This window comes from Chelonia mydas, chromosome 10 (assembly GCF_015237465.2).
Source record: "Chelonia mydas isolate rCheMyd1 chromosome 10, rCheMyd1.pri.v2, whole genome shotgun sequence".
In the NCBI taxonomy this organism is placed as follows: Eukaryota; Metazoa; Chordata; order Testudines; family Cheloniidae; genus Chelonia; species Chelonia mydas.
Window position 1 is genome coordinate 61,184,972 of NC_051250.2, and position 14,451 is coordinate 61,199,422.

At 38.0% G+C, this 14,451-nt stretch overlaps 1 protein-coding gene across 20 annotated transcripts in view; it reads left to right on the forward strand.

Annotated features, from left to right (window-relative positions):
- MYO5A (myosin VA) overlaps window positions 1–14,256 on the forward strand; it is a 205,958-nt gene extending 191,702 nt beyond the window's left edge. For all 20 annotated transcript variants that reach the window (XM_037910148.2, XM_043524713.1, XM_043524710.1 and 17 more), the window contains 6 exons: window positions 881–970; window positions 4,256–4,406; window positions 5,177–5,459; window positions 6,401–6,575; window positions 7,980–8,060; window positions 10,778–14,256. In XM_037910148.2, coding sequence (XP_037766076.1) covers window positions 881–970; window positions 4,256–4,406; window positions 5,177–5,459; window positions 6,401–6,575; window positions 7,980–8,060; window positions 10,778–10,930 — 933 coding nt within the window. In that variant the 3' untranslated portion in view covers window positions 10,931–14,256. The remainder of the gene's footprint in view (window positions 1–880; window positions 971–4,255; window positions 4,407–5,176; window positions 5,460–6,400; window positions 6,576–7,979; window positions 8,061–10,777) is intronic.
- The last annotated feature ends 195 nt before the right edge of the window (window positions 14,257–14,451 follow it).

Sequence of the window (14,451 nt, forward strand, 5' to 3'; positions counted from 1 at the left end):
GTGAGCTGGTAGAAAGGTTGAGACTAGTGAACATTAATATCCTTAAATAGATTACCCTTTGTAATTTTTGTCAGGGCATTTTTCAGTCATTAAACAAAACAGCTACCATGACTGAAAAGCATTTAAGCAATGCACGCCTTCTGGAAAAGCTTTAGTAAACACCAGTTGTGCAGGAATTCAGATAAAGTACTTAAGACAATATATGAATAGTCTTGGGAGAACAATGTGTCTAGTTATATCAGTTACTGCACGTTCCGTAAAGTGCTTCAGATTTAATTGTTCAGGAACCAGTTTCTAGGTTCAAAGCAAGCCTAGGGCTTTGTTTTTTCTTGTTAAGTTGACGTGTCAGGTTTATTAAAATTGTTACAAAGTGGTAGTGAAAGACCTCCAAATTCTAAGTTATGTTTTTGCTCCCCCTGCTGTACATCTTTATCCTCAGTGTTGCAGTTTGCTGAAACCAGTCATACTGTAGCACAGTGAGTACTGGTAAGAGAAAGTGCAGTAACAAACACAATCACCTAGATTTCAGCTCAGTTCACAGGACGGGGGAAATGCCTGTAAAATTGGAAAAGAAAAAATTGGTTTGAAAAATAATATTTTGAAACTTCTACGAGAGGGTAAAAATGAATTTCACCGTTTTAAGAAAACACTTGCCTTTCAAATAATGTTATGGCAGTGTACTAAAAGCTGTCAAACATCAACATTACTATACTGGTAAGTCTATACAACTACCAGAAGAAAATGCCTGTATAGTGTTTTATTATTTTTAATTATTTTACAATGTATAGTGTATTATTTTTTTTCTGTTTTAGTTTCTAACATTTTCTTTTTCAATTTTTCTTATGAATCCAAACTCAAATGTCTTTGTTTTTGTCTTCAGAAAAGAGGTGACGACGTTGAAACTGTCTCCTTTTGGCTATCTAACACCTGCCGATTTTTGCACTGTTTGAAGCAGTATAGTGGAGAAGAGGCAAGTGCCACTCCTGTTCTGTTTTTTTATTTTTATCATATGATTCATATTAGACCTTTCCCTTAAATTTATTGTTTTGTTAAAATGCAAAATGAAAATAGGTGCAACAGTTAATGTGCACTAACCGTTCAACTTCAAAGGTGGGTTCAGATATGGCATGGTTCACAAATGAGGCACATTTGATAGTGTCAAGCAAGTTCACAATGTTTTCACAGCGTTTGACTGTTCAAAATAATTGATGATCTTCGACCAAGAAAGATAGAAGACTGGTATAGTAAGGGGCTTACAGACCAGATAGGCTTGCATAGTGTCATCATACCAGTGGTATCAATCTGTGTTCCCATCAGATCTCAAAGTTAGGCAGTATCTCTAAGAAACACCAAAGGGCTTTGGAATAGGTGGTGGTAAGTTGGTAGATGGCATTGCAAGGCCATAGTGAACCAGTGTCCCAGCATGGTGCTAGAGGGCATCATGCTGGAAGTGCCATCTTTCAGATTACATACAAAATTAAGGTTTTAGCTAATTTTGGAAGTTAAAGCTGCATGGCATTATTTGTAAAAATAAGGATGTTAGCCCATTAGCCATGGTGTCCTGAACACATTTCAAGTAAGGTAGAACATAGTTACCCATCTGATTCATTCCTGCAAATTTAATTAGATATTATAGGAGGGATTCTCTCCGTAACCATCCAACGGAGAATTCCCCGAGATAAAATTGGAGGGGGGGATCTCTCACCTGCCGCAAAGCTGGCAGAAGTGTCTCCTGCACCAGACCCTGCCCACTGCCATGCAGGATGTGGGAAGGAGCTCTACTCAGCTATGCTGAGCCTCCACTGGTATATGACTATGCACCAGTGGTGTACGTTGGTGCAACTCTGAGGCTTTACAAACACACAGCAGGGCACAGACCAGCCCAAAAAATGAGAAGCTCTGACACTTTCCACCCACCCACTCTCCTGCACTGATTGGAGATTGACCATGAGAGAGAATCTGGCCTGTATCTCTGTTTAGAAAAGAAAAGGAATAATTGTGCTGCCTTGCTCTGAGCTTGTAAACCCTATTCACATCTCTCTCCAGAAGTGGCTATATTTCAATGCTGCATGAAGTGATGTCTCAGTGTGGTGTTTATATCAGTTTAATTTTCTAATGTACTCTGTAATCCTTCAAGATGAAAGGTTTTGTGATGGTGGCAAAATTATAGTTATCTGAATATTAAAAAAAGACATTTAAGGTACACACTATATGTAGAGCAGTGCTACTCAAAGTGGTGGTCTGTGGACCAGTGCCAGTCCGCGAGCCATTGGCTGCCGGTCTGCGCGCACATTGAAAAAAAAAACTGCTGGTCCCCCACATCCGATAGCTTGAGAAGCACTGATGTAGAGTACATATGTTACACTCCCCCCGATCATGGGTCTAAATAGCAGTGTAGACAGTGAGGCACTGCTGAGGCAAGCAAAGACATTCCTGAAGCCTCTGGATATGTACCCTACATGCCCAAGCAGTGCCTCTCCTGTCTACACTGCTCTGTTTTTAGCAGTGTAGTCTCCCACTGCCAGAGCCTTTCCCTGCCACAGTAAAAAGACTATGGCAGTGGGGCATGGCTCCAGTGCGGGGAAGCAGCAGGGCAGGGCTCTGGAAGCTCCCTGTTGCTTCCCTCATGCCAGAGCCTTTCACTGACACACTGTGGTGTGGATGCAGCCTGCTTTTCATTGCAGTGTGTAGCTATCCTGCACAGTACTGCAAGAGGTGTGCAGTGTGGATGTAGCCTTAGAGGGAGGTCTTTAAATGCGCCTTTCTATTCAACAATTCTTTAAAGGCCTAGAAAGACTATTTGTGCAGCTAGAAATAACGGGGGAAAAGTAGTGGTTTATTTGTAACTTCAGTAAATGCTTCAGATTCTTGAAGTTTCAAGGCAGTGTAGCCTGATCTACAGATTATGTATTAATTATATTGATTACTTACGAATCCTGAGTTATCACTTCGAGGGTTGATAGTTTCTTTTCCCAAGACCAGAACCAGTATTATTCAAATTATTATATAGTTGGAAACCCCAATGTGCACAGTTGCAACACTCACTACAGGAAGTCTTCAATATATTTACAAATAGTTTATCAATACATTTACACAGTCACAAACACCCCAACTCAGTAAGATAGAAAGAGATACTACAGAATGCACATCTGCACATCCATATACTCAGACCATCCCTTGTAGAACAGCCTGAACTGTTAGCCTTCATGTTCCTCATCAACATCACCTTTCCTCTCATCACCAGTAGCCATTATTCTGGCACCTCCCAAGGACTACATCTCCTTCTCTTACTGCCCCTAAGGGCAGGTCTTCACTACCCACCGGATCGGCGGATGGTGATCGATCTATTGGGGATCGATTTATCGCGTCTCGTCTAGATGTGATAAATCGATCCCTGAATGCGCTCCCCGTCAACTCCGGAACTCCAGCTCGTGAGAGGCGGAAGCGGAGTCGACGGGGGAGCAGCAGCAGTCAACTCGCCGCCGTCCTCACGGTCAGGTAAGTTAACCTAAGATACGCCGACTTTAGCTATGCTATTCACGTAGCTGAAGTTGCGTATCTTAGGTTGACCCTGCCCTCCCCCAGTGTAGACCAGGGCTAAGAGTGATGCAAGGTTTTTCCCCTTTTCCTTATTTGTATTTCCTCACCTTACTAATGTTGGAGTGTCCTTTTCCTATAGGTTAACATATCAATGATCTCAGTTTATTATCATATATGTCAATTCGTTACCATGGCCCTCTTGTGGTTAGTTATTTGTAGATGTAGCTTATGTACCTGTTACATACGTCAATTCATATATATGGTCGGGTCATGTTCCTGTGGTCAGAAATTCCCCTTAAACTCTCTATTTTTAGCTCCCTGATACTTGGAGTTTCCGTTGGGTCATTTTTCTGTTTAAAGTTTATCTGTTCAAAGTTCATAGGCCTCAAGCCTTATGCTAACTTGCTGAAGCTAATGTCTGACAAGATACAGGCCTGTAGGTGTAGGTTCCTTGCATTAATGCTGAATATAATGCAAAGCAGTGAATATAATAAAGGCAAGCTCAACCTACGATAGAAGTCATTTGATCCATATCCAAAATGCAAATCCAAGTGTTAGCTGAAATAGAACCAACTTTTAAATGAAATGTTTTGGGGATGTAAGCGGGAGAATGGGAATGGATTTTCAAAGGAGTATTACTCGCCTACAGTAAGAAAAAAATATACATGCTATTTTGTACATTGAAGCATTTGCTTCCATTGTCTTGTGAATTCAGGGATTTATGAAGCACAACACGCCTCGTCAGAATGAACACTGCCTCACCAATTTTGACTTGGCTGAATACAGACAGGTATTGAGTGACTTGGCTATTCAGATCTACCAGCAGCTCGTCAGAGTGTTAGAGAATATTCTGCAGCCAATGATTGGTAAGGCAAAATTAAATTCTTCTAACTTTCCAGCTATATTAATCAAAATAAATTTCTCCCTACTCAATGAGAATGTGGTAGTATATGATGTCTTGTATTTTCCCTTAAATGGTATATTTATATTAAAGCACCCTACTAGTATTCTGTTTATAAATGACTAGTATAAGCAGAGATCAGGGAGAGAGAATGAAAGCATAACTCTGTTGCTACTCCCCCCCACATTATGACAGAATAGCTGGATGTACCTTATAAATGCTTGTAATAAAGTAATAATATTATCAGCAGTGAAGTAGTTAACAATGTTGATATTTAAATTTACATTTTTTTAAATGAAAATGATTTATTCTAGATCTCTAAGCAAAGTCCATTAAATTCATGTATCTCCCCTTAAGACAATATTGACATTTAAATTTTCACTTGGCTGCAGAGTCAACACATCATTTAGATGAATGGAGCAGCTCTTAGCTCCACTGAAGCTATTGCTTATCTAATTGAAGACTCAGGAAAAAAGTACTATATTGAGCCACGTTCAGGCTTTCTTTACAACCCTACAGACTAGGCTCTTTTTAAAATTGTAATGGAAACTTAACTTCGATTCTGCAGAAATTAGTGGGGGCAATTAGAAAAGAGCTGGAATGGTATAGAATGGTGGCCAATAGAAAGCTCAGTCTACTACTTGTATATAAATATTAATTACTATTGTTTTGTAAAAATGTGTATATATTTGGGCATTTTTCAGCTATAGTAATAATGTTGTCAATCAAATGCAGTTTCAGGAATGCTGGAGCATGAAACTATTCAAGGCGTCTCAGGGGTAAAGCCACCAGGGCTGCGAAAGAGAACGTCCAGTATTGCGGATGAAGGGACCTACACGCTGGACTCTATCATTCGACAGTTGAACACATTCCACTCAGTAATGTGTCAGCATGGTATGGATCCGGAGTTGATCAAGCAAGTTGTCAAGCAAACATTCTACATCACTGGGGCAGTAACCCTGAATAACCTCCTCCTGCGCAAGGACATGTGCTCCTGGAGCAAAGGGATGCAGATACGGTGAGAGAGCGCTCCATAGTATTTTCACTCGCCTCTTAAATGTACTGTTGGCTGTAAGAATGGATTTGTTATGCTCAGATAATTGTTTTGAATAATAGTTGTATTTCAGCATTCCATCTAAGAGAGAAGTGTGCCGGACTCCTTTATGCTGGTTTTGAGGGTTTCTTGCACTTAATATCTCACCAGGAAGTCATCATGTAATTTAGGGGTAAATCCTGGTTCCACAAAAAAGCTTCTGTAGGATGAAGTTGGGGGGAAACAAAATTAATTCCCTTTTATCTGCAAGTAAGGCTCAGCCCAGATGGGCAACACCTGCTACTGCAGAGTATTGGGAGGTGTAGCAAATGTTCCTCATTGCTTAACCTTGTCAGTTTGTGGCTCAGTGGACACATGATGTGTTCAGATCTATTGTCGTTCCTCTTTTTCCCAGTATGGGACACATTTTATTCATTTTTTGGTGTCTGTTGCCCAGTATATTCTGTTTGTATAGTGTTATCATATTCATCTCCTAAGAAGCTTTGAAAATCTCAGCCTAATATACAAGGGTGAAATCCTGCTTGTCTTAACTGCACAGAGTAGTCCCATTGAGGTGAATAAGGGGAACAGAGTTAGGCTGTACATCCAAACAGAGCCAAACAAGGAGGAGAAGCGGTAGATAGAGAGTGTTTGGCCATTATTTTCAAATATTCTTTGGAACTCAGGGTGTGAAGGCTTCTAATGGCACAGCATAGGGTTATTAAACAGTTCTCAGGAAAATCAATTGAAGGGAGCTGCTATGGAAATAAACTTTACAGAAATTATAACTAGGTACTGTGTGAGGAAAGTACCCACAAAAACAAAATATGGGCATTAATTAAACAGAAAATCTAAAGCTCTTGATATTGGGTCAGACTTGAACAGTAGGAGTGAAAACATTCTTGGGGGGTTTCCTCTTTTAACAGGTACAATGTGAGTCAGCTTGAAGAATGGCTACGTGACAAAAATTTGATGAATAGTGGGGCTAAAGAAACACTGGAGCCTCTCATTCAGGCTGCACAGTTGTTACAGGTGAAAAAGAAGACGGATGAAGACGCAGAAGCCATTTGTTCAATGTGCAATGCTCTAACTACTGCTCAGGTAATCCACCCCTTATCCTGACAGCTGTTACATTTATGCGCACCTCTAAACTGTGTTTTTTCTAGGCCTGCATGTGCTTCCATCTCAGAGATTGGGTATTTCTGCTCATGTTGTTGTAAATAAGCATAATGAAAACAGAGGTCGAATGGGATAGTGGGTCCTCTCCCAAGGTCTGTGCACAAAATAGGTTCCAGGTTGTACTGCTTTAACGATACCAGTATAGTTAAGATGGCACAATCCCACCAATGTGGATGCAGTTATTGTGGGGGGGGGGGGAGGGGAGGGGCAGTGCGATATACTAGTATAGCTAAGGGGAATAAGCTATACTGGCATAAAGCTCCTTTATACCAGTGTAATCCATACTCAGGGTTGTACCAGAATAGTTAGTTCATTTGAAAAAACACTACAGGTGACTGAAATAGTTATATCTGTACAAAATCCGTGTAGGCCAGGCCTTTGACTCCAAGAATAAGAGATGCCTGTGTACCATACTACTACGTTCCAGCCCAATCCCAATCCCTGCATTAGAAATGTAGAAACACCTGTTGCTTTTGCACTTTAAGAAAAAGTTCCAATTTCAGAAGTTTCAAATTTTATTTAAAAAAATAGAATCATGAAAAAAGTACAGAGATTTTTACTTAAGCTAAAGAAAGTTATTCTGTAACATTTGATATTCCCCTTACTGATGTCTGTCTTTTTCTTGGTTTGGGGTCTTCGTCCTACATTTAGGGCTCTAACTTGTTCCATTTAAAATCAGTGGAAATTTTACTACAGTCTTTGATGGGAACAGGATAGGGTCCGAAATGTAGGACCAAATTCAGGTAAAGGAAGTAGCAACACTTCCACTGACTTCAGTGGATGTAAGATATTATTGCTGCTGATTGATTGTCTCCTGGTAATTTTCACAGTGTGGTAGGCACTGCCCACACATGTGTCAAGGCAATAGTCCCTGCCCCAAAGGACACACAATCTAAGAAGACAAGTGATGTATGAAGGATGGAGAGAGCGAGCGAGCGCTAAACCTTACATTTTAAAAACAGTCGTCAACCTCTAATCTCCTCCTGTGCTGGTATTAGCTGATCAATTTCGTGTAGCTGTCATGGAAGAAGTAGGAGTTGCCAGTGTGCCAGGATCAGCTGTTTAATAATAATGTACAGCTATATATTTTCACATTAAAAAAATGTAAAAGGCTTGTTTATTTTAAATATGTGCCTTAATTTCTTATAGCATATAGCAATTTCTTAAATGAGTAAGAAAATTTCAAATGCATTGATTTGAAAAAAACTGTAACCAGCACTTGTAAACAACTAATTTAGAAAGATATTTTTAAACATTAAGAATAGGATGCATATATATTTAATTCAACAATAGACTGAAACCAAGAACTGTTGTTTTTCTTCTCAGATTGTAAAAGTTTTGAATTTGTATACTCCAGTTAATGAGTTTGAAGAAAGGGTCTCAATATCATTTATACGTACGATACAGGTAAGTCTGTTTTTTGCCCCACATATTGTTGAGTTAGTTCTACAGGAACACATCAGTGAGCCAAAATAGGTGTTGTCATAAAGTACAGTGCGATATTCAAAGTAAAGCAGGCTTGTCAACTACATTTTCTTTTCTTCTACTGTAATACAGATGTGATACCAAGACATTTACCATATATACTTATTCATAAGCCGAATATTTTTGGTAAAAAAGTGACGCATCAAAGAACGGGGGTTGGCTTATAAACAGGTCTACACCAAAATTTGATGATTTTAAACTCTATGAAATCATTGAATTGAATATCTAATACATTGTCATTTTGTTTACCTGGAGCATCTGCAGGCATGGAGCCCCTCAGTTCCCTGTGGCCGCGGTTCGCCGTTCCCAGCCAATGGGAGCTGCGGGAAGTGGGAACTGAGGGGCTCCATGCCTGTGAACGCTCCAGGTAAACAAAACGTCCCAACCCGCCAGCGGCTTACCCTGACAGGCCGGGAGCCAAAGTTTGCCAACCCCTGAAATATAGGGTCAGTTATGAAAGTGTCATACAGTTTTTACTATTTTTACTTATCCATCTTGGGGGGTCGGCTTATAAACGGGCTAATGAACGAGTATATACGGTATGTTTATTGTAGGCTATCACAATTTCTGCTATGATTTGCAGATTTAAACTAATGTAGACTTTATAAACTTTCTATCACTATTTATTTTTAAAATGAATTCTAGGTACCTGATTTTCAGAAGATGACATAATTTTTCTATCTCTGTATCTTTATTTGTGCACACTCCACTATACCCACTTTTCAAGTATTAACATTTGTAAATGCAAGTGAGGAAATTTGTACACACCAAACCCATTCATTCAAATTTTTTTCACACAAGAGGTCAGTTTGAGACTACTTTGAAAACTGAGCCATACATATCAGAAGTTCTCAATTCAGCTCTTCTAATTTGAAAAATATGATGAGAATTAAACATTTTTTGAAAATTCAGAGGAATACTGGCTAGTTAATTAATTTTTAAAAATTATTTTTAAAAGTTGCTTTTCCTGGTATCTATTAGGGGAACAATAAGATTGATAAGGGAGATTGACAAGATACAATAACTCCTCACTTAACGTTGTAGTTATGTTCCTGAAAAATGCTACTTTAAGCAAAATGATGTTAAGCGAATCCAATTTCCCCATAAGAACTATGTAAATAGCGGGGGTTAGATTCCAGGGAAATTTTTTTCGCCAGACAAAAGACTATATTTTTTATATATATATATATATATATATATATATACACACGTATACACAGTATTTAAACAAATTGTTTGTTTTAAACAAACAATTTAATACTGTACACAGCAATGATGATTGTGAAACTTGGTTGAGGTGGAGGAGTCAGAGGGTGGGATATTTCCCAGGGAATGCCTTACTGCTAAATGATGAACTAGCACTCGGCTGAGCTCTCAAGGGTTAACGCGTTGTTGTTAATGTAGCCTCACACTCTACAAGATAGCACAAATGGAGGTAGGAGACACAGCATGGCAGAGAGAAACAGAGACACACATGGGGGGGGGGGTGTGAGACAAACACCGTGTGTGTGTGTGAGACGTGCATTGTCCCTTTAAGTACGCTGATCCCACTCTAAGGACACTGCCTTTTTAAGTAGATCTACAAGCTCGGTCCTGAGCCCTGTTTTATGTCGTCCCCCCCTGCCCCGCCCTGTGGAGATGGGGGGCAGGAGCGGTGGGAGGGGGACACCCTGACATTAGCACTTCTCCTCCCGCCCCTGCACATCAAGCAGGAGGCTCCCGGGAGCAGCTCCAAGGCAAAGGGCAGGAGCAGCATATGGCAGTGGGGGGAGGGACAGCTGAACTGCCCGGCAATTGATAGCCTGCTGGGCGGCTGCCACACAGGGAACGATGGGGAGCTGATGGGGGGCTGCTGGGCCACCCTGGTTCCAAACCCCCCTCCTCCACTAGCTCCAGCGGCTGCTCTTCCTGCAAGCAGTGAACAAAGCAGGCAGCTGCCAAACAACGTTATAAGGGAGCATTGCGCAACTTTAAATGAGCCTGTTCCCTAATTGATCAGCAACGTAACAATGTTAACCGGGACAACGTTAAGTGAGGATTACTGTAAAATCATACCAAACCAAATTAATCATTCTGCATATTCGCTGAAGAGGTACAGTTAATATATGCCGGAAACGTCCCCTACTCTCTGCAGAAAATCTAAATGTTTCTTCAGATTTGTTATGAAGGAAAGACATGCAGATCCAAAGCTGCTCAGGGGCAGCTCTGGTTTATGTGCACAACTGTTACAAAGGGTCCAGATCAAGCTACCAAATATATATGTATATATTTTGCACTGATCAGTAGTCAAATATTTAGTATGACAAGCTCAAACAATGACATGTTTTCTTTTTAATAATTTCTTTCTCAAGAGAATGTTTAAAGCCCACAAAGTAATGATAACTGTAGCTCACGAAAGCTTATGCTCAAATAAATTTATTAGTCTCCAAGGTGCCACAAGTACTCCTTTTCTTTTTGCGAATACAGACTAACACGGCTGCTACTCTGAAACCTGAAAATCAAGTATAACTGATTATAAGCTCCAGTTTTATTTACAAAAAAAGCATGATACTAAGCAACTCAAATCCAACGTGATTATTTTTGATCCGCCTTTGCTGCAAGATGAAGTATTAACACAACCAATTTCTTATCTTTTATAGATGCGTTTACGAGACAGGAAAGACTCTCCTCAGCTGCTAATGGATGCTAAACACATCTTTCCTGTTACTTTTCCATTTAATCCATCCTCTCTTGCATTAGAAACCATTCAGATTCCAACCAGCTTGGGCCTAGCATTCATCTCACGTGTCTGAACCAAGGATGCACTGTCAGCTATTGACAATGAGTCTGTTGCCTGAAATCTGAATCCATTAAAACATAGTGAGCCACTGAAAATACGTTTTTGAAGGGACAATACTGTATATGCCCAGATTTTTAGTATGGGTAGCTGGAAATCTACATAACTGTACCACAACTGGAAGGCTGGTAGAAAGATGTGCATTTGTATAGGTCATTATTTTCATGTAGACACATTACTGATTGTTACGTTTCCAGAGTATGAATATAGGGCTAGGGCAAAAATTGTCTTCAGCTGCCTAGAGACATTTTTAGATCTTTAGTAACATATTTAAATAGTGTACATTAAAATCCATACACAATCTGCTCATAGGCAGGGACCAATAAAGACAGACACGGTATTATAAGTGGAGGACTAGAAGTAAGGCATTTTGTAGTAGAATACATAGTCATGTAGGAATCTGTTTCTCCATTAGAGTTTTTGACAATTTAAACATAGCAAACTGGCAATATATAAAATAATTTGTTAAACAGCTTCCTTATTTATGTCAGTATGACATAAATTATGAAGTTTTAAAGTCTTTTGGCTTACTATGCGGTATAACATAGGAGTTCATTTGTTAGTACTGTGATTTACTAAACATATTAAACTGCTGCTGAGTATTGTGTTCTTTAAAATGTATGACAGTATCCTTTATTAGGCACTAAAATAGGAGATTTCACTTTTTCTTATCAACTTTGTTTACAGTCCAATGCAGTCCATTCTTTTAACTGGATTTATGCAAATGTCAACAAATATCACCTGGAAAGGAAAAATGGTAACTAAGCACAAGTAGCACATTGGAAGTTACATGACAGTTTTCTTTAAAGATAGGGTACAAAAATATTCGTCTTGTGGCAAAATGAACAAAAGTCAGTCATGATTATTATAATTATTTCATATTTTGTAGTTGGTCAGGGTTTTTCCTTCGTCCAATTTTAGTCTAAGGAAATGGCATTGTATTTTTTCAATATCATCCATTTTATGTCTTTGCCACACTTTTTAAGATGTATTCTCAAATACCTAGAATGAAAGGGGAAATTCCTTGAGTAGCCCAATATCTTCATTAGTCTATATATTGGCTTCTGGAAACGTACAACAAACTGGGAAGGGAGTATTTAAAATTGTGCAGTTTGTGAATCTATCCACAAAGTTCAATGAACCTATTTAACAAAAAGATTACTTCATGCTAGAAAAATAGTTTTTAAAAAAAACTCTATAAAGTGTTCTGTAAGATCCAGAATGCACAATGAAAAATTATAGTTGTTTTGGCGTCTGCACCCAATCAGAAAGAATATTCCCTCTTTCACTCCTCAGATCTTCTCCAGTGTGGAATTTATATTTTAAAATGTACAGAGGCCTTGGTCAACACTCCATTTCTGAATTTTAAAACATGATCAGTGATGTATGATTCAAATATACATATGAAACAGTTGCACATTACTAAATTGTAGAGTGCAATATCTTAATGTATCGTGCAAATTAGCAACTTAGCATGAACATTTATTTCTTTTCAGGAATAGAAAAGTATTCTAGAGGTATACTTTTAGAATGTTCTGATACTAATCAGTTTGCCTGCAAACCTACAAAATCATTTTGCTATCAGCTGAGCAGACCAATACATTTCAGTTACGTTTTATTTGAGATATATACATGCACCTTATATATGGTGACTGATAAAATGTATAATAAAGAAAGCTTGATCTTTGTCAGTACCATTTTGAAATGCTCATGCCTTTTTATTTTCAGAAGTGTGTGCCCGTTTTTTGTGTTTTATAGGTCACTACTGATACGTTCCGGTACCTACAAGTAAGCATTGCATCTTTAATTTGGATGATCTTTGTTAAATTATTTAAATTATTTTCATATGCAAAGTAAACCAAAAGCACTTCATTCAAATATATTTGTTACTTTATCTCTGACGCCAAGGATAATATAAGCTGGCTCCAAACATAGTATAATATAATATGGTGGAGTGTACTAATCTTTCAAAGTTTCAGGAAGTACTGCACTTGTTAATATGTCATGAAAAAGCTCTGATACCCAGTAATAGCATAAGAGCAGGAAATAGGTGAAACATTTAGAAAAATAGAAACTTTTCTCCTCCTGTTTAAATAAAACTGGCACAACAGTATATTCATACTGTAGATCAGGAAATATATCTACTACTTAAACACATAGTTATGAAAATTGATGTTTAAGATGTATTTTTGTTTTTAAAATTTGTTTACCGATATAAAGCCTTACTGTGTCTTGTTTCCTTAACAAAGTAGTAATAAGTTGTTTATAGGTATTATCCTTAAACTCAGTGGTTTGAGTAGTGTTACATTTATATCACATTAAAAGTGTATGCTGCTTGACATGTTTTAAAGGAAAATATTTCTAAGTTGAAATAGATGTGCACTTGGTAAATCATCTACAATTTTACATAACAGTATTTTACATGCACTTTTCAGAAGTAAGGATTTTAGTCTTGATTTATGATATAAAATATTTTTCACCTTAGGTTTAAGGTCTCTTTAAATAACATGGAAACAAATATAAACATCTTTTAACAACTTTTTTTTCCTTTGACTCATGGTTATGCTCTTTTAATGTGGACATAACTTTTATATTTTAATTTATTCTCTATTGATATAGTAGATTCTGTTGGATGCTGGAAATTATTAATTTGTCAATGTCCCTTTTGACATATATAACCATTCTAAAGATGTTGCACAATAATTACCTCATTGAGTTTGGTATATTTTTAGTCCAGCATTATTTTGCTCTGCTTTTTGCAACATAATCTTCTATCCAAATTTTAACAAATTGCTACCCAGGCTTTAATCCGAGATGGAACTTGAAAGTGCTTAAAGAATTTTGCTTTATTAAATGTGATTAATCTAGTCTACTTGATCAGAATGGAAAGATATGGTATACGTCATCTTTGAAAAGTTGATTTTTTTTTTAATCCGTTAACAGTTGTTCCATACCTGGAAACACCAGCATTTGAAAGCTGAAGGTCTGTTTCATTTAGGATTTAAAACTGAACGCATTTCAAAATATCATACAAAAATTCTGAGAGAATTACTTTTGTTTTTTAAGATGCTGATAATTCATCTGATAAATAAAAGCCTTTAAACAGGTTTTCACTCTATATCACCACAATACATGGATGAAAACCAAAACAATTCAGAATGACATAGGCTTTGAAATGTTGTAGTGTCTGATGTTGTATTTAGTAAACGTGTGCATCATAAACACTGTATCCTATTAGCTGTCACTGAAAAATGTCCAAATAAAAACCAACTCTACAACTGTTGTTTTAGTTTTTTTGTGAATATTTAAACAACAGATATATTCAAGTGAGGCCCAATCCAACCCATGGAAGCCACCAGGAGCCTTTCTATTGACTTGAAAGGGCAGTTGGTTCAGGTCCAGGATGTCATACATGCGCGTGCACACAAACAGATTCATATTGACAGAACCTTCTTCTGTAAATACATCTATACTGTA